This window comes from Kryptolebias marmoratus, linkage group LG20, assembly GCF_001649575.2.
Source record: "Kryptolebias marmoratus isolate JLee-2015 linkage group LG20, ASM164957v2, whole genome shotgun sequence".
In the NCBI taxonomy this organism is placed as follows: Eukaryota; Metazoa; Chordata; class Actinopteri; order Cyprinodontiformes; family Rivulidae; genus Kryptolebias; species Kryptolebias marmoratus.
The window spans coordinates 13,857,276-13,881,305 of record NC_051449.1 but is presented as its reverse complement, the minus strand read 5'-3'; the positions used below and the strand labels follow the sequence as shown (position 1 = coordinate 13,881,305).

At 41.5% G+C, this 24,030-nt stretch overlaps 1 protein-coding gene across 9 annotated transcripts; it reads right to left on the bottom strand.

Annotated features, from left to right (window-relative positions):
- Positions 1-121: 121 nt before the first annotated feature.
- tcf3a (transcription factor 3a) lies at positions 122-23,704 on the bottom strand. 9 transcript variants are annotated; one of them, XM_017422173.3, is made up of 22 exons: positions 23,377-23,702; positions 23,174-23,278; positions 19,208-19,305; positions 18,836-18,908; positions 17,022-17,117; positions 14,012-14,079; positions 13,031-13,103; positions 12,395-12,435; positions 11,169-11,304; positions 10,696-10,745; positions 9,371-9,470; positions 8,884-9,026; positions 8,604-8,754; positions 8,423-8,481; positions 8,203-8,281; positions 6,031-6,107; positions 5,783-5,926; positions 5,569-5,665; positions 5,330-5,462; positions 4,403-4,653; positions 2,502-2,631; positions 122-2,407 (listed from the first exon to the last, which is right to left on the bottom strand). In XM_017422173.3, the coding sequence occupies exons 3-21, from the start codon at positions 19,259-19,261 to the stop codon at positions 2,516-2,518; spliced, it is 1,941 nt and encodes a 646-aa protein (XP_017277662.1). In that variant the 5' UTR covers positions 19,262-19,305; positions 23,174-23,278; positions 23,377-23,702; the 3' UTR covers positions 122-2,407; positions 2,502-2,515. The 9 variants fall into 9 exon arrangements, with proteins under 9 accessions (XP_017277662.1, XP_037838035.1, XP_037838034.1 ...); XM_037982107.1 differs by having other exon boundaries at positions 5,783-5,923; positions 23,174-23,704; XM_037982106.1 differs by having other exon boundaries at positions 4,403-4,650; positions 23,174-23,703.
- Positions 23,705-24,030: the final 326 nt, after the last annotated feature.

Below are 24,030 nucleotides of genomic sequence, written 5' to 3'. Positions count from 1 at the left end.
GCTGGGAGTGATAACATGTTTTAGCTCCGTCCATCAGATGATGTTTTCTGTAAATCGATGCTCCCAGATTCATCCTGAGAAAAATGAATTCTGTTAAAAAGTTACAGAGAACAAGAACCCGTCAGTTAATAAAAATGGTACATTTATTGCTACATTACTGTCATGTACACAACAGTTCTCAATATCTACTTTATATATAAAAAATAGGAAACAGGAGGCACTTTGAGGACGTAGCCTACATAGATGTTGTCCCCAAACATGAGAGAAGACAGAGATCTGTAGCAGGTCATGTTTCGTGGAGAACAGGGAGGGTCTGTTCACAGAAGGTGAGAGTTTTGGTACAAAGTTACTGCAGAAAACATAATTCATGAACAAAACAATGAAGTTTATACAAGTGATTTTCCAAATCAACAAGGGAACTGATAATTCAACTTTGGGCTCGTCCGGGGGGGAGTGGGGACAGGATTTGTGATAAAATGACAACAAATCCTGTCTCCACATCAGTAACCAGCTGACAGAGACTCACCTTACAGGTGTGTATCCATACACACATCGCTTTGAGGCAGAAATATAAGAAAATGACTAGAAAAAAGGGTGAAAATACAATTTTCAGCAACAAGTTTGTAGATGCTGTTCAACTTATGAGCGTAACTCTTCATATCCCGGATGCTGATGAAATATGTGGTTTGTTTTATTTTTAAAGACATCCGTATCGCAGGAAGATCCAACCTACAAACCCCCACCGTGTAAGCACAGACTTCTTCAGGCACTGGCGAGTAACCATTATCAAAACTCCCCGCGTCAGAAAAACAACCAAGGCCACCTCTTTGAAATCATTTTGAAGCTTCGGCTCATAATGAAACAGATTTTTGTCGCAGACCCCTTCGGCCCCTTCCTCGAACTAATCAACAAGCTCCTCAGAGAGCTGGGAGAGGGGTGGGGGGGCTGCGCTAGTAAAACCTATTATTTCTGAAGGAAAAAAAACTGTCACAAACACGAGAACAGTCCAAGTTACAACTATCACAACATGTGATGTTACAGCCTTAGTAGTTGTCATTTCTAACATTTCTAAAGCAACTGGCACCGAAAAGAAAGAAAACGAAACACCTCACTTTGTTCCTGGAATCTAAACTGAGTCGTTTTACATTAAAACAACGTAAACAAAGAAAATGAAGCAGTCCAAACAACACAAACAAACAAACCTCTTACGGATATGTTACAAAGTAAAGAAAAATCAAAAATATCAAAATAAAAAACAAAAGATATATGCATTCTACAAAAGGAAGATCCTTACAAAAGGCTTCACGATTGTTCAACAGGGTGTGGGGCAAAAAAACAACAACCTGCAAACGCTCAACAGAGAGCGATCAAAAACAAGTCAGTCTACGGCAACAGAGGAGGTTCTCTCAGACACTCGTGATCCCGTTCAATACTTAGTTCATCGTCGCAAACGGCTCCGACGGGGCTGAGAGCGACTGGCTTCGTGCGGGGAAGGGGGGGAGGCGCGTGCTTCAGCCTTGCTCTGAGTTTGGTGTGTGTGTGTGTGTGTGTGTGTCTTGTGTCTCTCCTGGCAGTCGTTCCATTCCACTCGCATGGCAGTGACAATAACAGATGGACAGGACTTGAAGAGATAAGACTCTGGGATCCGAGGTTCTGAGACAAGCAATAAAATTAAAAAAAAAAAAAAAGAATCACCTCGGTACACAAGCAAGGCCGAGACGTAGCCCCGTTTTTTTTAGCCACTTCGATCAAATTTAAGAAAAACTGCCTGAAATACCAGCGTATCAAAAAGAAGGAAGCAGGTATTCTGACAGAGCAGTTGGCGGCAGGTGGCCTCCAAAACGTCTGTAATTCAGTCATCACGTGAAAACAATAAATTCTTAATGAGACCGAGGCCTGAGAAGGCCTGAAGACACAGGTTTTGTTCAGTCGCAGAATATAAATCATCCCTCTTTGCTTGTGAAGAATGTAAGACCTCATTATTTCCTGCTGGGAATGCCAATAACTACTCAGCAATACGAGTTCACTCAGATGAGCCGTTGATCCAATAATGTTATTTGATCCAAACAAGTTTTGCTCCCTGTATGTATAAAGCAATTTTTTTTTTACAAAAAACAAACAAACATTATCATAAGATTATGCTTATGTCCGTTTTCAAGACTCCAAAAGCATCGTGTTCACTTCAAAGCAATGTCATGAAAAAGAAAATCAAGAAATGTTTCTTCTGGTTTTTGTGTCACGTGTGTTTGTGCCGCTGTGATGCGTGGATTCTGCGTCAGGCATGAGGCTTCGTCAGTAACGTGGTGTGTGTGTGTGTGTTTCCCAGAAGCCCACGAACACACACTGAGATGACGCCACAATGAGAATAAGGCCACGTGCTCTAAGGGCGGCACGATCCAAACCGGAGCTGGACAAGAAAGGAGACAAAAAATAAAAAATTACCAATGATATTAAAGTAATTAGTAATATAAGCGTGAATTGAAAGGATTCTGCGGTCAGACCTGGGGCCGAGGGGTCACATGTGTCCGTCCCCAGGGTGACCCCCACCAAGCTGCATTTGGTGGTCCAAACCTGAAACTTTCTCCTCCTCTCTCCTCTTGAGGCAGGCGGCTTTTGGATTCAAATTACGCTCTTAAAAACAAAAACAAATAAGCCTTCAGCAAGAAGCTTCGATTCTCAGGCCTACACAAAACATAATATAATATTATAAAAACCACAAAACAAAAGAAGAGTTTTAAACATACGGATGAAGAGAAAGCGAGAGGAAAAGACAGAAAGAAAAGGTCTGGTGAGGAATGCGAGTGTTTGGCAGAGAGCAGGGATACACTTCCTCAAACGTTTCTCCTGTTTTTCTCCGGTCTTTAGGTTTGAGTGACAGAGCCAACATGAACGCTACAGTCAGTCCCAGTCGGCGAGTCGCCGCCGGCCTCCCGCCCAGCTTCCTGCACTGGCTGACCTACCTCGCACCTGCTTCTCCAAGCTCAGGATGACCTGCACAGCCTGCTGCAGGATGATCAGCTTGGTCTGGGCCTTGTCGCTCTGCAGGTGGACCTGACACATCCTGCCCAGCTCCCTGAAGGCTTCGTTTATGTCTCGAACGCGCACTCTCTCCCTAGCGTTGTTAGCGAGGCGGCGGTCGTGCTCCCGCTGCTCCTTCTCCTCTGCAGTCAGGTTCTCGTCGGTCAGCGAGACGAGGCTACAGGCGGGAGGAGAAGTGAGGGGGGGTGGTATCAAACCCAAATCACACCTAGGCCAGGTGTGCTCACGGCGCTGCGCTTACAGCTCATGGTAAAGCAGGTAAACTGGCTTTTCACCCTCTGGGCCTTCTTGGTTTGTCACCGGGACACTTTTAAGGTTCGAGACACAATCAGTGCTAAAGGAGATCTCAGCGGAGCAGGAGAACAAACGCAGGTGGACAAATATCGATCTGTTCTTACAAAAGATCATCTGAGAATATCTTCAAATCTGTCTGTAGTTTGTGGCAAAAGGTTGATGTCGCCCAATTTAAGACTAGACCAAAACGCAACAACATCAGGGTGGGTTAAAAGTTTCAAAGCATCTTTTGGTCATCAGGGTCCAGGATGGAAGTTAAGGGGATTTGGAGACGTCCAACAAAATGAGAAATTGTGAGAAAGAGAGGAAGCTACACCCTTTGCCAAATGCAGAACACAGAAAGAGCCGCAAAGGAAAGCTAACAGGAGAGGCTGACATCGTTAAACACATCAGCTGTCGATGTATTTATTTCAAAGGTTAGGAGGATCTCTGTTGCTATCTGGAAAAGGAAAATGAACGGCAAAAAGGAAAAGAATTAAGGACAATAAGGACAAGGAAAGGGTTAATGACTGAAAGGCTGAACTAAATGAACGTTAAGGCACGCTGGTACATGGCAGGCAGCTCTGTTTTCATGCCGGTGAAGTGAGCAAAAAGGTGGCAAAATGGAAATCTAAATGCTGTATTATTTGAAAAACAAAAACGCTGCTTCGTAAAAGCACAAAAAGGCAACAGTGACAAAGCAAACAGGAGTCCAACACAAAGTTAATAAAGTCCAGTGGTGAGGTAGACAGATGTGTCAGGGTTTCCCCAGCGGAAACACACGAGCTGTGAGTGATGCAGGAATGTTCAAACACACACAGGCCTGTGTGTGTGTGTGTGTGTTATCAATGAAAACATTCAGACATGACCTGGAGAATGGGCACGTTCTAAAACCACCACACAGCTCACATTTATAAGATCTCCTCCTCATGTTTGTTTCAATTTAGGACAAAGTTACAAATCTGAACGCTGTCGACTTGGATTAAACCTCAGCTCATTGGCTAAAGCTGAGCAGTGAAGCTGTGTGGAAGTTTTATTGTGAAAAGAAGCCCATCCCCTCCACTTCCTTTCTCCCTGGACACCCACTGACCTCGAACTTGTTGCTCCAGGTTGAGTATAACATTAACAGCCTGTTGCAGTATGATCAATTTGGTTTGGGGTTTTTCATAGCTCAGATGGAGCTGACACATGCGGCCCAGCTCCTTAAAAGCCCCGTTGATGTCCCGCACGCGGAGCCGCTCGCGGGCATTGTTCGCCAACCTCCGCGCTTTCTCCCGCTCGGCCTTGATCTCCACCGGCAGGTCTTCGTCATCGTCATCATCATCCACATCGTCTAGACTACTGAAGAGTGCGTGACAGACGAGGAAGGAAGGAAACAACAGTGTGGGTACAGTTCAGTTCATAAATGGCCCAGTTTCTAATCAACGTCAGCACTCCGGAGTCATTTAATGGCAACAAACACTCGGCCTTTTAGGGTGAGAGCCAGTTCCAAACAACACTGATCTGTTTTCAGGGAATAAAAAAACCCCGACTGAAAACAGTTCCTGTGTTAGGTCCAGACACAACTGGAGCTAACACAGGAACTGAATCAGCAGCTGAAAGCCTCCAGTTTCTGCTCGTATTACCACAGTGCTTAAGATTTTGTGGATTAAAGTGATTAGGGGTTTTAATTTAACAACTCCTTATAAGATTGAGATTAAACTGTATTATGATCCTGCAGCAATTATATTTCTAAAGGCTTCAGTTAATAAGATTAAGCTACTTATTAAAGAAATGCCAGCCACTATGATGCAAGTTTTACTCCATTTAATGAGGTGATAAATACTTGATTCTTTTATAAACTCAAATGCTGTCACTGCTACATTTCTATCAGTGTTTAAAAGAAAAGAGTCTAAGTAGGAAGATCTATGTTCATAAAATCAAGCACATGCCGATTAAATCAGAAGGTTAAAAGCTGACTTCACTGGGACCGTTCACAGAAATAAACGACTATCATGAATTTATAAATTTTAGACACCTTGTTCGAAGGCGGGCCTTCATGTCTTTTCTTTCGTCCTCTGACTTGTCTGTAACAGAGCAGTTCTCATCATCCTCCCTCTCCTCTCGTTTGATCAAGGCGCCAACGGAACGAGCCAGGCTGCCGGGCAGAACTACACACAGAGTAGAAAAGGTACTGAGCACCAATACTTTGTGAAGCAAAAACAACATCCAGTTATTAAAACAAATGGCATAACAAACAAAACAAAAAAGTCCCACCTGTAAGATGAGAGCCTGAATGAACCGACGCAGAGCCGTGATGTAAAAGTCCTCCACTAGAGGGCAGACCAGCAGAGTCCTCATGGTGGCTGGAAACCTAAAGACGGGTGGCAAAATGGACATCACTCCCACAGTTGACTTTTTCCTCTACTCCATTAAATCTCCTTCGTCGGTGTGTGGTTTATCTTTATCATTTTTTTTTTATCAGTCTCACCAGCCCTGGCAGGCGACTGGCCAATCCAAGCGCTGCGCTGCTGAAGCCTGGTGTCAGCCCTAAGCCTGTTAACCCGCCCTGTCCGCTGGCGTGTCGCTGAAGAACACAGATGGCTTCATCGAGGCGGTCCTCTATTTTACTCTGCTACAAAACGTGAAGAACAGCGGGAGAGACAAGGCGATGTGCAAATTAATGCTTTACCCTGGTCTTTGGCATTAAAGAAAACAGGAATTTACAGACGGACTCACCAGGGACTGAACTCCACCTTCGAAGTTAGGTGAAGGTGTGGCCTGGCCAGAAGACCGAGTCCACTGGGATGCAGAGCCTTGAAAAAAAACCCAACCAGATCATACAAGAGTTTAATGCCACAAAATTACAAATGTTCCACCCAAGTCAATGAGATTGTCCAAGTCACGAGCTGCTGACTGATGTGAAAATGGACTTTTGGAGTTATGAATAATGCTCCCTTTATGTTGTGATTTGTAATTCATGTTAATGGAGATGCGATGTATAACCATATGCAGAAAAATATCTTTTAACACACTAAGACCTTTTCTTGATCTGCTCCATCTGCACCCTTGGCATGCTGAGCAAAGGCTCGTGAAGGTTATCTTACATTTTCAACAGAATCAGTCAACTAAAAAAAAATCTATTTTAGAAATACGAACAGCAACCATGTGACGGACAACTTTTGACATAAAAGAATAAATTTGTCGACATACAGATCAGCAGAAAAGACACCAGCAGCTGCTAATGAACATGCATACAGTAAGCTGAACAACAAAAAATCATTAAGTGAGGCATTAACAGCTGGTGAGATGTTGGTTTTGGAAGATGTGTCAGTTCTGTCTAAAAAAAATCTTAAACGCCAACAAGAGTGAGCGTAGCAGCAACGAACACGTCTTTCACACACTGTGAGTTCTCCACGCTCCTCGAGATACAACAAAGCAGGAAAGCTGAGCGCAGCGGTAGTGGATCTAAGAAACACAAATTCCCTTTAAAAGTCCAACAATGTGGTGAGTAACCATCAGCTCAGAGCTGACAGACACCAGCAGGACCCTGATACACCCACCTACAGTCTGATGAAGTCTGGTCACAAGTGGTTTCTACAGGAGCCAAAAAATGTTCTTCTGAGATGGTACCGAAGCCAAGCAGACAGCAGGCAGTAAGCGCTACAAGGATGAGGCACGGAGAACGGCTCATGGACTCCGTCTTTTATAATTAAAGCTGCACACTTAGCACTGGGGCAGAATGAAAACAGTCCCAAACAAGAATGATAATTAGTTTCTTTGGTGCGCTGAAAACCTCTGACCTCCTCAACGCTGAGCCACTCTGTGTTTACAGGACGAGACAGAGACAGTCTGAACCTACAGATAACCGGAGACACGTTTACCAAGACCGGCCTGATAATGCCATTAAAAAAGCTGCCTAAAGGTTCACACCTATTTCAGAAAAAAAAGGCATCTTATACTTTAAAAAAATAAAATAACACAAGCGATTCATTACATTACTTGTGGACAAATTTAAAATTCACATTTCACAAAGAACCTAAATGTTTTCACAGTGCAGGGGATGAATAGATAACACCACATATGGAGACATAATAAATAAATGAACAAACTATGGGTGAAAGATGAAGTTTGGAAAAACAAATATATTTATTTTGTTTCTAACTTGGTGAAAATATTGCCTGGACTCAACGCAGACACAAATGGAGAAGTGAGCCTACCCTCTTTTTATTTTTACTAATTTCCCTTCCTCTCTCGTAAGTTAAATTAGGCTCTTGTGTGTGAATGATCAAGTTACGGTTATGTTTTAGGACAGAATTCGTGTGTCAAATATAACACAAAAAAAATACCACAGTTTGTGTCATTTTCAAAAATGTGAAAAAAAAAAAAAGACTTCAAACCATTAAAAAAAATTATAACCAACTAAAATATCCCAAAACTCTGTCAAATGTCTCTTTATCTAATAGTGGTGTCCCCAAAACTAAAAAAGTTGGATTTAAATTAATGATACAAAAGAAAAAAATGTTTTATGAAGGAATGATTTTGTTATATGGTTCAACTAAAAGGTTAAATACGCGTTTCTGACCTAAATTAGGATTTGAGAATAGCGTGAACTGAGTCAACAAGGTGGTGGATAAACGCTTTGTAGGTGAAACACTTCATGTGTAACACATGAGGGGTCTACACATAAGTGTTAACACTCAAAACTAAAGTAAAATAAAACAAAGAAAAAAGCCATGCCAAACTGCACATAATTTCCTTTCTATAAAGTATGCTTTATTTTTGTTTTTGCTTTTTTCAAATATTTTTTAATATCCTCACAGGAGAACATAAGAGGACTGGGTTGAGTTGGAAGAAATCAAAAAGCAAAGCAGCCAGCTGACCTTGGGGGGGTCACAGGAAAACACCCACCTGAAACGGCCTGAGGTGAGCCAGAGGGCGTGGACGGAGACGGGGGGAACGCGTTGCTGTTGGTGTCTGAAGGATAGATCTGGACAAAGAATGTCTGATTCTCAATCAAATGAAACAATTCATCCATTCATGATGCTTCAGAAAACCAAACATGAAATGTATGTTTGTAAATGAAACACAAGATGACTTGTGTAAAAATATGGGGTTTAGGATTACTTACTGATGCCAGGGCTTTCCCAATCTCATCGCCTGAACTTCCGGGTACCACACCCTGATTTGCTTGCGAAATGAACAACAAACCTCGATTACAACCACAGTTCAGCTATGTGACGATGTTTCTTGATAACACACACAGCTGAAATTGTCTAAATAAAGGAAGTGGCACAGATTAAAAGATTTACCCAGAATGGTTTCAGTGCCAGCGATAGGGGGTGTGTGGTTTGGGACCCCGAAGCTGCTGGAGCCGGAGTGGAAACCAGCAGGATGAGCTCCGTTCACCTCGCTGCCATGCAGGGGGTAGTTTTGGGGAGAAAGGGGAAGGGGCTGCCGTTTCTTGGAAAAAACAGACGCCCAACAGTTAAAAAAAAAAAAAAAAAACAGACAGAAGATTTTATGATCCATTAGAAGGAAGAAAAGCGTTTGTTGATTTTAACGAGTCTTCAGCGTGAAGTCAGAGCTCACCAGTCTGTCTTGAGGGTTGATGGCAGTGAAAGGTCCGTGCTGGCCCAGATGGGGGGAGTTGCCCAACACGGCAGAATAACCAGGCTGAACCATCGACCCGGCGGAGCCCCAAGGAGCAGAGGGCGGCGGCGGGTGGAGGCCGTCTGTCAGGGGCCATCCAGCAGAGAAAGGGGGAAGAAATAAGGGTGAGGGATAACCAGCCACGGGAGATCAGAAGACAATGAGGGCTGCGTATGAGACATGTCACATTACTGTGACGACTTTATTCAGTCGTGATTCGCTATTCAGAGGCGATGCACCAGAGGGGCTTTGGTAGCCTGCAACACCTCTGGTGCATCTGGACACAACACAGCGGAGAAACCAGTGTCCCAGCTGCACCGGCTTCAAAGGAAAATTCCAGGAAATTATTGTCTTTGCCAGACTAAACTTTTCAACTAAACACAAAGGACAAGGAGTGACTCTGGAGGAAAATATTGTTTCAACTGACCTTGCATGTAGAATGGTGATGTGTAGACATTTCCTGCTTTGGAGGAAGGGTAGCAAGCACTGTCTCGATTAAAGTCCTCCCCTGTGGCTGATGGATAAACCTACACATAAAAACGGGAAACCCTTCAGCTTAACACCTGAAGTTTAGTCAGCTTGAAAAACAGAACTTGTCGTAGGCTGGCTGCAACAATCTGGCTGACTAAAAAATCTATTTTCTCTTTATATTAGTGCATTTCCTGACTGATTGCAGAGATATATGCATTGAGTGTTAGAGTAAACAGAAAAGTTGGGTCTATTTTTACTATCTGGTTTTACGGCCTAATTGAATAACCACACCACTGCAACATTTCTTCAAACCTGAATAAAGATCAGTGGCTATTAAATGTTCAGTCAGAGCTCCTTTTGGGCCCACAGCTACCATATCAGTCAGACTGTTACGTATTAACCTGTTTATCACCAAGGATTATTCACAGATATTTCACTCTTTTTGACTAAATAAGGTGTGACCAAAAAACTGGAAGTTGCTTGTAATAAAGGGTATAAAAGAGCCCCTGTTCTTAGCCACCTCCCTCTTAATCAAAACTATTTGAGACCAAAATCAAGAATGAAACTGGGTTTGAAAAGAATCGGATCAAATCGAACTAAAGTTTTCTTCTGTAATTTGATTAAACGAGGGGGGGGGAGAAAAGGAAAGAGAGAGGAGAGGAGAAGAGGGAACTGGGAGATGCACTCCTAATTACTGAACCATCTGCCGAATCCTGGACGGCGGCCAACCCCACTGGCAGCTGGGATGGAGGGATGGGGGAGGGAGCCGGAGAGAGGGGAGGGCTGTTGTTTATGGTGGTGGAGGAGGAAAAAGAGGGAGGCTGTGTGAGATGGGGTGGGGTGGAGAAAAAAAAAAAAAGGAAATAGGGTGTCCAGAGAGGGAAACTGGGAGGAAAAAATGAGGAGGAGGAGTAGAAAGCTTCAAACCCCTGTATGAGTTCTCTTTAGTGATTTGATGAGTAGACTTGGCAGAGGGAAAGAAACGTGGCCACAAAGCAAAGGACCCACAAATACAACATGCTATAAATACATATTGCAAATGAGTGACTTGGTAAATAAGTGGCTTTTCCCTACTGTTCCCTTTTGACTTTGCTGCTGCAGATGCACAGCTGTAAGACCTGGAAGCCCTGTATTGCTGCTATTATACTGCCGTGGAAGCCAAGGAAAGGCTTCGGATGTCACGCTGAATGGGAAAAGGGGCGCAAGACATGAAAATTTGGGGGTCTCTTGGAATGAATGCCATCGCTGGGGCATGGTGCTTTTCTGGGTGTTAGTACTCACTGAGGAGGGCAGGCCAGGGGGCACCTTCCTGATCTTTTTTGGCTGTGACTCTGCAAGGAGTGAGACAAGAAGGAAATGATGTCAGTCTGCTCAATCAGAAAAAAAGATCTAAACTTGCGGGAAAAAAAGAAAGAAAGTGACAACACAATAAGTAATAAGGGGCTTTAAATATGGTGCTTCCTTCCTCCCAAAGTCTCGCTGAACCAATCAGTCTTTGTGACTGCTCATTAATGCCTGTTCAGAAAGTAATTAGGCTGATGTTATTCAACAATTGAACGAGTCGACGTCACTTTCTCTTACTAAGAAGAACATTTTCAGACCCCCTTTAAGGCCTTAACAAGAGATGTAATGGTACAAACAAATGTAAATTTAAACTAAACAAAAACTGTTTTCATTTCAGGTTAAATCTGTGGTGACCAATGTGTCTTATACTTGTCCAACACTTTACTTGAAACAACTCCTTGCAGTCTTACCAATGGGGTCCTGTGAGGGTCTCCTGCGAGTGTTGCTTCGCTCATATGATGAATAAAACTGCGAAGTGGACTTCACAGCAGACGGAGACAGGTTATCTTGGCTGTTCATGGGTATTTCACTGGGCATAAAACCCGGCTATAGAGAAGTTAAGGAAAAAGGAAAAGAGGCAAAAGCTCGTTTGAAACTGGAAACTTTAATTCAATCATAGAACATTCTGAGGTTTATGATAAAACATTACACATATAAAAACATTGTTTATGACCCGCTGAAAGACTGAGAGCTACGTTGTGCTGATGTGGAGATAGGCCGGTAATTTCTTTATCTCCTGGTCAGAATTCAGGTATGAAATCTTGCCACAATATTGAACAGCAGCAGAAGTAAGTTGAGCAAACACCAACCCTGCCAATAATGCAGCAATTCTGCACACAATTAAACAGCCTGGTGAACCCTGGACAAACCCACCGAGCCAACTAACTGTTTGACAACGAGCAAGAGATCAGATCTACTCTGTCTTCATCACAGAACTGCATCTGTCCTGGAAGGCAGATACCGCAAAACTCTGTGATTTTAAGTAATTTGCAGTTAAATGAGATAAAGAACTGATTTTTGTTTATTGGTGCTAAACAACATTAAAGGTGAAACTGCAGCAAACTTGCTCAGACAGTCAGATTTAAGCTCAGAGGAGTAAAGAGTTAGATGAACTGAGTTATGGGACTGTATGTGAGCTTAATGATAAAGTTACACGCTGTGGATCATTTCATACAGGGCTAACTCCTCACTGCAGAGGTTATGCACCTCAACAGAACGAAGAACGAAGATCTTCTTGCCAATTTTTTACCCCCTAATAGTTTCACAAACTTTTACTTCAGACAGCTGGGACTGACAAAAACATCGTTGTAGCAGCATAAATTAGGACTGACTCTCTCCCTTCTGCATTAGTGTGCTCGTGTTATGCCAATACTTTGACTACAACATGGCAGGATATTCCCACATGAGTGCAAGTTGAACAATGTCTGTAACTTTGTCCACATCTAGACTGAAATATTTAATACCTCTGCTCTGCATTTACAATAAGTCAATCAAGGAATTTGATTATATCAAAAGAGACTGTGTTTCTCAGAACAGTAAAATACTGTTCACTTTATTTCTTCCTTAGTCTGACTTTAAGTAGATTGAAAGTGGTATACAAAAAAAACAACAACAAAAAAAGCTCAAATTATTTTACCTGTGATCCAAATGAGGAGTATGGTCCTCGCTCTGCCTTTCCTGTCAGCAAATAATACAAAATGTGTAAAAAAGTACTTTAAGTTAATATTAAAACACAATCTTTTTACTGCCCCATTTCCCCTCCCGTCTGCTAGGTGAGTGTATATGGTGGTATTTATGGCCGTGGACAGCAAAAATAAAACAAATGGACCCATTCTAAATGCTTCTGGGGCAATTGTGCCCAACCTCTGCCCCCTCCCTTGACAGTTAAACAGAGAGGAGCTGTAGTCCACAGTGATCCCCAGGGAGGGTCTTGTTTGTGCATGGGTGCCCTTTACACCCCGACCCCTCCCGCGCTGAACACACAAACTGCAACACACAAACAAACCCCTCCTCCACATCCTCCCCGATTACTCCGCTCTCTTCATCCCGAAACATGTTAAACTACAACGTAAGGGTCCAACTTGCTCTCTAGAAAAAACAAACAACTCATTGTTCTGTGCGTTCGCGCCGTCCGCTGATGTCACAGCGACCCCCTGTCGTTCAGCCGAACACCGCCCCAAACGTCCTTGAATCACTTTGGTTTGTAAGGAAGACTGTGTGAAAGTTGAGACGTCTTTTGCTTCAACAACAACTTTTCTTTGAGCTTTCTTACCAATAACCCCTGATCCAAATACTGGGGCAGAGGCCATGTTCTCTCGCTCACTGTAAAGGCCGTCTTCATAACCCTAGGAAACGAAGGAGTAAAAACATCCCAGACATAAATACAAATCAGAATACTATCATGAGACTGTTATAAATAGCCACAAATAAAAGCCACAAGTATTTGTTACATTGCACTTAATTATAACTATAAAGGAACTCCACAAAACGGCAGAGAGCCAAGTAACTTGTTTCCACAACAGCATATGAAAGTTTAATGCCTTTTAATCCTTAAATTTTACAAGTTAAAAAAAAACCAACATAACTCTAAAATTGTTCAAATCTGCACTTATCTAAAAAAAGCTTAGTATTATTAATGTATGGATAAAGACCTAACTGTTAACAAGAGTTGTTCATATTTTCAGTCAGAAGATTACCATTAGGGTTACACAGGTTAATTTGGTTAAATTGGCTACTTAAATACTCACTATGTGTAAACATAAACAAAGAGGCAGACTTTAAATTCATTTTCTAGTCTTCTTTAAATGTCTGATGATCTTATCGACACCTCTGCTGGGTTATGAATCTCTGCTGGTGTTGGTGGTTTAGATATGGACGCGAGATTTTAACCCAGCAATTCATTTCCAACCCTAAAGTGGTTTAACATGAACTGACTGCAACACTGCAAGCTTATATAATATTAATAATCTGAGTAAGTAGAGAAAAAATACACCCTAATACAAAATGATTATCAATTTGGACATCTCCTGAAAAGACAATCCTCATACTATTGTGTAAAGTGAATTTTGAGTTTATTTCATGAACTCTGCGTTTTGTTTTTGCATTATTGATATGAAACTAAACGCAGGAAATCTCAGCAGCTCGGTGTTTAACAGTGAAATATAGAGCACTTTATGTTGTCATCCACTGGTTGTGTCATCATTTAAATTCAGTAAATTAAGTTTCCAACGTAACAAGTTAGAATAAATCCTACCCTTCCCTGGGTGAAAGTTGGACTGTTTTGTTCTCCTGGTCCCCAAGGACTGGACCCGCTCTTTTCATCTATACCCGGAGGACAAAAAAACTTGGTTAAACATGTTGGCCTGTTAACAGAAAGAACGTTGTTATCAGAGATTTATGCCCTCGTTTGGCAAGAAGCGTCTCACACGAGAGAGACTGACGACTTGCTTTGATACAGGTTTTTCAGGCTCCTCGAAGTGAGCTCCACTTCAAAGCTCACACAGAGACAACAGAGCGACAGCGCTGTCACATAGTGTGGATATGAGCTGTAGGAAGTTTGAATAATTAACACCCAGTATGAGGCTTCCAGAATCATCCTCGGCATTCTTCGTTCTCCCACTCCACTCCTTTACATTTTCCATGGCAACAGTCATTCATGGCCCGTTTCTTTCTCACACACGTGGCCTACACCTTTGCCCTACCGCACACTCGCGGTCTCAACCTCACATGGCTGGCATGTGTTAACCCCCGGTCGAAGCAGCTCTCAGAAGGATGACCATGTCGTAAAGGAGCGATTTGAAAAGATTTGTGAAGCAGAAATTTCTGCCTGTACCTCAATTCCCTCTCATACTGCAACACAGCATCTCTGGGGGAAATCTGAAGCTTAATTGCGCTCTGATTTGCATAATTGTGCATATTAATGAGACCGGGTTCTATGAATATTCATATTTTTGTTTTGTTGTCTAATTAAAAAGATGAGAAGAGAAAGGAGGTAAGGAGAAAGGTGGTAAGGAGGTGGTGGGGGGATCAAGCCAGGATCAGCAGTAGAACAAAATAATAGGTCCACACTGCTGAAAGCTGCTAGATTGCAGTGATAAGTGTGATCTGCATGACACCAATGGAATAAGAGATGACGGAGACACTCTCTGTGGCTGACTATCACTCTTTGTGTCAATCAAGCATAATAAAAAGAAACACGTTCAAGTCATCAGCACCCAACTTTCAACATAAAAAAGGCTTCCAGTCAGTGTTTTTTAACATTAGCACTGCATGAAACCTTGTGGAAACTAACTAAGAAAAGGAAGAACTCATAAAGAGGACAAAATATCAAATAAATAAAACGCTAGTACCTTCCCTGACATTATGCTGAAATGACCTAAATGCTGGGGTATCAATAGTAAATCATTTGGCAGTTTAATTCCATCTTTTACAAAATGGCTAAACATCACCAAAGCTAAAGTTCGGCTACATTCAATAAACAACAAACAAAACTGACAGTAAACAGGTTTTTATCATAGACTTTACATTAAAAAAACAGATAGGAGTGAAAATATTGGGCACAGGATGAATCTGACAGACATCTTGGTTAGCTTAACACTCACCTTCCACTCAGTTACTATTCCCCTAATAAAAGATAAATTTAAGCCTTTACATGACGTTACATAAAAATACGCCTCCACACAGTCATAAAAACCTAATGAGCAAAACTGATTCTTACACCTGGTGTGTCAACTTGTTTTTTTTTAGCATTTTAACATGACGAATTTGCAAATTTTCAAGCCCAACGTAAGTTGCTTTCATAAACACAATAGCTCATACTGCTGATGTTGCTAATATCATAAATACAAAGGGTGGAAATTACTTTCAAACAGAACCTGAAGCAAGACACGATAAGGCATGACAAACCCATGACAACACTATGAGCAGTCCAGTATTCAGACACACTACGAGAACTGGAAGAACACGAAGAGAAGACTGAGTAACAACAGATGAATTCTCCTGAGAACCCGAACGCACTTCTCCTCCCAGCATGCAACGCCCCTTTAAGGTTAGCGAGTCTATAATTACACAAAAAGAGATATCAGAAACAGACAGGCAGCCTGAGTCACTGGCTTCGTGAGCACAACCCAGGCAGATATATTGACCCAACTTGCAGACGTGTCTTCATTTTTACAGGAACACTGCCCCAGGCCAACAATAACCGAGCTCGCTGTTCGTCTGCACAACTTTTTCCTTCCCTTAGAAAAGTGAGTCACACAGACACAAAGCATAATGTCAGATAAAATCTGGAGAGTCAACACTGTTAATGAAATACTCAATTTACAATAACACAGCCTCTTAGTCACTGAAGAGTTTGTCAAACACAATCCTGTATTACTAACCCTGTAACCCATACAGATTATTTTAGACAGTCTTCCTTTTTTAACAATGTATGGCAGGTACTACAACTTTAAACAGTAATTCTTCTTGTTACTTTGACACCTTTAGGTTTTGAAATTCAGTCATACATTTGCTTGAAAAATCGAACCATACCATGCAAATTTATAAGCCCCCCATTTCTGCATTTCTGCCTGTACCATCCTAAAAATACATTTTAGGACTCTCAGTTTCTAATGAACAAAAAATGAAAGTGCAGAAAAAAATAACAATGAAAAAGATTTAGCAGACACAAAACCAGAGCTGAAATCCGTATAGGGAGATTCCCCACAGTCACACGTTACACCTTCACGTACTTCAAACTTAAACTATACAAGAAAAAAAAAGTATCTGACTGACTCTATAAGAAAAACACAAAGCAGCTGCTGGCAGACCACATTTGGACCAAATGAAAATCAATGAAAGGCTTTGTGTGACAGCGGATGTTGAAGCAAAAGAAACCCTACAGGGTTTTATAACCATCTGCACTTAGATGACGCTTGGTCATAAACACCGAGAGCAGAACATTCATATACAACTTTTAAATTGATCAGGACTTGGTTTTGGGCATCGAGCTGGACAGGTTGTTTGCTGGACTCTGGATAAATCGCGGTGAGGACTTCTAATGCTCAACTGACTACGAGTAAAGCTCACCTAAAGCATGCAGGATGTCTGCGGCCCACTACACCTCTTATCCTTCCACAGACAAGTTACCACAAAAGAAATAACAACTCTTTTTTTAAAACACAACTTGATGCACATTCAGGCAAAACATACAGAATGCCAATTTGTTTCAGAAAAGTAAATATCATGAAAGGGTCCAAACCCGTTCATTTGCAAGGTTTTACCATGCTGGTGGGCTGAATTTGGCACTCTGGAAATTCCTCTCTGAGGGTCTTGCTCGAGCTTATGGTTATGAGGGTTGTGGCGACTGGAAAGTCCCGCTGAAAGACGAAATTCGCTATAAACATTCTGTCACATACAAGCTTCATACAATTCAGAGTCCACAATCAGCCCAATCTGCTTTATTTTCAGTGATTTAATTATGAAAGGCTAACACAAGTATTTGTTAACTGTGTTTCACTCTATTTTTTTCAAGTTTTTCTTTTCTAAATATGAGTTTTGGTGCTGTTATGTCTCAGAAGCCTTCCCTCACGTTGGAAAAGTTACTAGTCTGAGGTGGGGCTCTTCCACAAAACGCCTCAAGCCAGGACTTAGATGCTTCAGGCTGCCTCGGTTTGATTTTTGAATGGACTAAGGTGACAAGGGGGGTCAAAGGCAACCCGCCCCTGAGGCGCCTTTGTACCACAAAGCAAGATCGTAACAGAGCCGAAACGGTCGACGTCGAACAGGTAAGGCTTTGCATCTCAGTAATGTGATGAAGCAATGAACATTTATTCCTGAGGGTGGACTGATGATGGCAGTGTCTGTCACACATTTAACGCGATACGCTCCTTATTACCGCAGCAGAGCTCTGCGCCACGCCTCTTTTGGTTCCTCGATGCTCGCTTCATTTCTGAAAGCTCACGTCTGTGCGGGACGTGGCTGGCTCCATCGGTGACTTGTGAACGGCTAGAGGGAGCTTAAAGACGAACTGGTCTTTGTGGTCATTTAGCAAAACTTTTGTGAAAGAGCCTTAAGACAGACTTGATAAAAGGAGTTCTAAGAATAACCATCAACAGACCTTCTGCAGCGCAGACACACTAAAGAGGGGCGACTTCCACCGACAGATCTGAGAACTCTGAAAAGGTTCCTGTGGTCCAAAAGAACTTTAGGAGTAGTAGTTAGATTGATCATTTCTACAAGTTTCTTTTGTAAGTCCACACTTCACCTCTACAAATGAAAATGCACCTTTTGATTAGCTGAAATAGAGCCCCCTACAACCCACCCAGCAACTGATGGCCTGGTCTTTAATCTCATCCTTGCATATCTTTCTATTGCTTGGTGAAAGCCCTAATCCCCTTCCAGAAATCAAAAGGCAGCAGAGAAATGTTTGTCTAGGACATGCAGGGATTAACTAGTTTCTATGAACAACAGCCTTACACATGAATAAAAAAACACCATAAAAGAATCAAAAACTTCTTATGTTGAGTATACTAAGGATGCTTTACTCATACCAAGCTACATGTATGTGTTGAAGATCACTATGAGTGTCGTAAATCTGATGATGAAAATGGAAAAGAACTCCAAGTGAAAACAAGTTATGTGGAGGACGAGGGTGCGAAACTGCAGGACAAGGGAATACATTTTTTTGAAGTAAGCAGAGGAGATTAATAGTGCCGTTCCCATCAACCCCCCACGCTCTGCCTTTGTCCTTACATGACTGAATGGCAACAGCTGAGAGGGTGAGGGAAGGGACACCTGCGAGGACAAGATAAGGAAGCGTAGGGATGATGACGTCTGATCTACACATCGCCAAAGAAGTTGGAAATATTTCCTGAAGTTCACTACAGTAAACCGTGGCATTATTTTTTTATTACAAGGGTAAGAAAAACAGGAACTAACTCTTACCTAGCACAATATATAACAAAACAGAGAATGAAAATGGGGTAGTGAAAGCAGAAAAAAAGCCCAAACTGATTATTTTAAGAAATTTACTTAGGAACATAATAAAACAACACCTTTAAGTGAAAAAGGGGAGAGAAACTTTTTTTTAACTCACCAGGAGCTACAAATTGTCTGCTGGCGAGAGTAGTCGGCCCATTTTTACCATTTGAAACTGGGGGTTCAAACATCTGAAAAGAAAGTAAGAAATCAGTACAACCACTCAAAGCTGAAGCATTAAAATGTTCATTTATTAGCAATTATCACATGGTAACTCAAAATATCTTATTCTTTGTAATCAACTATTACAACAAACAGGAAGTATAAAGTAACACTAAATTAAAAAAAACAAACAGTAAGGGGTACTGATAAACAAGCTGAAATGTTAAAACCCTCAGTCTCATCTGTAACATTTCAAGAGTTGTTAAAAGTTATAACAATTAGTCAGTCACCACTGGTAAAATTCACGCGATCTGGAGGGAAATCTCACCGCAGTAAAATCCAGCAAGTCGCTGAGCTCCTTATCCGTTTCCACTGCAGCCATCCTCTGCTGCTCTTCACCGGGCCCTTTTCAGTCTCAGCAGCAGACTGCAAGCAGACGGAAGGAGAACGTGAGTTTATTTTACCCATCTGGAAGACGGTTATTTGTTCAGACCGGGAACACACCAGTCTGAAGAGGGGTCATTTTGTTTATGTCTAAGAATATGACTTGTGTTAATATAATAAATGAACAGGAGTATTCTGAGGAGTAAACAAACCTGCCTGTTTGTTTTCTTTTCACATGCAGGGCCTTCTTAGTTCAAAAAAAGTAAAATTATTTTAATCAAACATCAAAAACAGATTTGTGCTCCCTTGACAATACGTACAGTTCAGCCTTAAAAAACAACAACTTAATATTGAAATTTGCTTTCTTAAAGGATCTTTTTGCAATAAAAATAACCACAAACTCCTAAAAACTCTTTTTTTTTCTTCCACATAAAATATATTTTTCCTACACACCAGGCAGTTTTAAAAGTAGATTGCCAAAACTGTTTGTTAGTTTAAAATAACAGTGAGTAAAGTGAGTTAAACAGGATGGAGTGTGTGTGTGTGTGTGTGTGTGTGTGTAGAATAACTAAGAAGCTATTAGAGGCTACTTCATCTTTTCCGTCTGTTATAATCACAAAGCAAACTGAGTACAAGGTGGTTTGTAACGCTGGCTGCTAAAGATTGACCAATTAATTTTCAAAGTATCAGCAACTGACCATGCCCTGAACATACATAAATACATGATATACAAGTTCATTAAATAAAAAAATCCACATTGAGCAAAACTTTAAAAATTGGTGCTGTATATCAGCCATCGGCTGCACTGATTACTAAAAATCGGCTTCAGCCACAGAAAAACTCCCATCGGTCGACCTCTAGTCTCCACAGATTATACAAGGAGAAAATATTGTCACCTGAACAGCAAAAAAGGGAGATTCTGTTGTTAAACAAAAGATGTGAAGATATGAGAATGTTCTTGTACTTTTATAACTGAATAAGAAATGTGTCGATAACTGCACATCACATTATGAAGCCTCCTTAAAATGGTCTCTGCGTAGACTGAAAAAGCTGGATTTATATTTACTAACTACAGCAGTTTGTGGGCAGTGAATGTCGCTACCAATGTTTTATTTGCTCAAGAAAGTATAAAGATGTTTTTTTGTGAACTTGGGCAGATAAGGCGACCTCTTATCTTTGAAGTATGTTAGCATTACTGAAGACGTTTTGTGAATTTTCTTATATCTTTCACTAACGTATGAAGCTTTTTTAAAAATAAGATAGTAGAAGGTGTGTTTTTCTTTCCTTAGTTTTATGCTGCATAGGTATCTGACATTAAATTATTTTAGAAAGGTTTAAAGATGGTTTCAGTCCCTTTAACAGATGTGTGCAGTTTAACTACAAAATCATTTTCTCATCATTTCTCTTTTTAATAGCTAGTAATGCTGTGTAATAAAGAATATATCATTCTATCATTATAATATAGTTCCCTTATCATTATTTAGCTGAGTAAACAGAATATCCAATACCTGTAGCTTCACATACAGCTGAAGTTTCTTTCAAAACATCTTGTCTTTAACTAGTTGGTCAGGCTACAAACTAAGTAATGAAAACTACAACCAGCTGTAGGAGCAGCCCACATCAATCAAACTATGGTTCAGCCACAAAAGCCACATGGCGTTTGTTTTAAGTCAGACTCTGGAGTCCAGACAGCCTCCTCCAACTCGAAACACCAGTAGCTCGAACAAAGACTTTACCAAACTTCAGACAAGAAGACGAGATCATGCCGAGCTCTCAACCAGATCACGTCTGACCAGTTCACATTGCAGCAAAAAAAAAAAAAAAAAAACCTTAAAAACCTGTAACTTCTGGAGCAGGCGAACACACGGCACTGTGTCATTAAAACAACAAAGAACTGCAGCAAATGACACCGGGGGGGAGTGAAGGACGATGATGATTAAACTCAGAGTTATCTCAGACTGTGGTGTTGAAATAAATAAAATATTTTTAATAAAAAAAAACAGACAGCAGATTTCCTTCATTAGTCACAGTCAGACACTCCGACCTTGAAAGGTAAGATCACTTATGTTTGAATCCTGGCAACTCAATTAACTCCGTCTGAGAAACATAACTACGGTTCAGCAAGTTGTTCTTAAGATACCCTAAATCCTTATTTGTGATAATATTATACTCATTACGAGCACCAAGAACAGTAATACAATTTTAGGAGAATCCAATATTGTTGAAAGATGACTTCTCTACAGAGATCAATGTCTGCAAAAAGAAATAAACAACAATAATTAATCTGTAATTCAAAATACTATAAAATTAATGATTTTTTCACAGCCAGCATCATAACGAGCAATCCCATATATTCTTAATCTTTTAGGTGGTTCCTGTGATTTTGTCAATTATCTAGCTGCGTGGCACTTGCTCGGGGTAAAACTTAGAATAGGCACAGATGTGTTTCTTTTCGTGCAAAAACAAACAATTAGATGCAGTTGGAGATTTAGGACTTATCGCCTGAAGTGTGTCCCAGATGTTACAGGGGTGAAGCCAAGGCCACCACCTGAATAACCCATTTTCTCCACTGCACTGAGGATCTGCTTTGAGTCTACAATAGAGCCAGAATAACAGGATGTCAGATAGTTTTACTTTTGTGTGGCAGCTACAACAACATTGCCCCTGACTGTAACATGCATTTTACACTCTGACATATACGCCCTGTTTCACCCATAATCCTGTTTATACCTATTCTTCATGGAACAATATCAAGAAATTGTAACACAGCCAACAACAAGAACATGACTAATATCCCATTCTGAGACAGAAATTAGACACTAAATTAAATATAACGAAAAGGGGGCCTTAATATAGCCTAACGGAGAAATGTACAGTCAAACAAGAATGTGATAATTGCACACAATCTAGCAATTTGTGCCTGTCGGTGAGCTGAGGTCAAAATGGGGGATAAGTGCTCAGCCCCTCCTCACAAATTGAAGTTGCCTGTCTCGAGCACCCCCACCTTTTTATGGCCAGCCGCGTTTTGGGGGTTAAAGTTAACAAACGCTAATAGCCACGCAGCCGCCCGGTGCCTACCTGGGGTCTATTAGGAGGCTGTTATCAGCAGCCGGGCTTTAAAGAGGCTGAAACACTGCGGGACGTTTAAAAGGCTCCAACAAGAACAACAAAAAACCTGTTGCCCCTCTTCCTTCTCTGTGTGTGACTCCTTCACACCACCGAAACGCTGCTGAGCACAAAGACTCGGGGCAACTAAAGTTCCTGTCGAGCGCTTAAACGAAAAATAATAATAATAATTTAAAGAAAAACGTAAAATGGCTTCAAACGTTTTGTTGAAATTAGCTGACAGTAAAGGCTGCGCGCGACGGTTTAACGGGTAACGGTCGGAGATGGGGTGGGAGAGAGAGAGAGGGAGGAAAGAAGCCCCGAAACAATACTAAAGTTACAGTTTTATTAAAAACATCACCACATATGCCGATTTTTGTGCTTTACTGCCGCGGCGCTATCTGTGTTGCTGTATTTTAAGTTTATGGTGTGAAAAGAGAGCGGCGTGTTACATTCAAAGACAGCGGGGATGTTAACGTTCGACCATTAAAAAAACCCGCAGACAGCGCGACCCCCGGGGAGCTAACTCAGTCTGCTAGTGCGCTAATGTTCTGTAACGTTATAGCCAATTTAAGTAAACAAATAAGTTTTTTTTTTATTTTGTCCCCCTATCACACCCGAACTGCTAACGCTGCGAGGAGACGACAATCCAAGACCCCGCTCTTCCCGGCTGAAACAACTTGAAACGCTGCGCTTAAAACTTTGTTATTACCCTCCACCCCATCTGCACCGACTCAACAAGCAACTTCTGCCTCAGATTTCAGATGTATGCGCTTTTTATGAATTAGTCCGCGTTCGCATTTACCTGGATTTCAATGTAGCATCCAGCGGGGAGAAGTGAACGGCGGCAGAAGAGAGGAAAACAAAGTTATGGATAGAATCCGTGTCTCCCGTGGTCCGAAATGCAGGGCTTGAAGAGAAGGAAACACTATAAAAAACACTCCTCTGTCGCCTCGTTTCGTTGTCTTCGCTAAGAAGCCGAAAACACGTATTTCACAGGAACCATACCTCTTCTGTAACTCTATTTCCTTTCAGCAAGAGAAACTGTAATCATTTCATTTCCCAAGTAGACATTTTAACAGCCTCCACATTGTCGGTTCCAATGGAATATCACTCCGCAGCTCAGCCGACTGCAGGACATGGACGCTTCAAACATCAGCGGTGTCCAATTTCAACTATAACAAAGAAACCAAACGAGGCAGGTTTCGACCTCTCCTGTGTACATGCAGCGATTACCGTCAGCGGCGGAAAATGCCAAGGTTGTGAAGCCGCGAACTACACACAAAATGGTCTAGCCAACAATTAGCGGGGATCTACGTCGACTCGCGGATGAGGACGGCGGAAAGTCCAACAGACTAGTATGGACGGAACGATAATATTAGCGGGAGAGCCAATTGGATACGACGGAAATTTGATTGATGTCTGAGGCGTCCAATTATATTTCAGCGTCACCCTCAAGGGCGGTCTCAATTTGCCAATGGGTTTTCTAGCGCTTTAATTTTGCTCTCGGTGGTTGTGTCACAAAAACGTAAATACACATCCACGAGTGACAAAAAGAGAAGGGGAGTCAGTGCTCAGAAATGCCAAACAAAATGAGACTTTAAAAAAGTTTTCTATTGCTACGTAACTAAATTCATGACCCAAGCCATTAATTTAACCGTG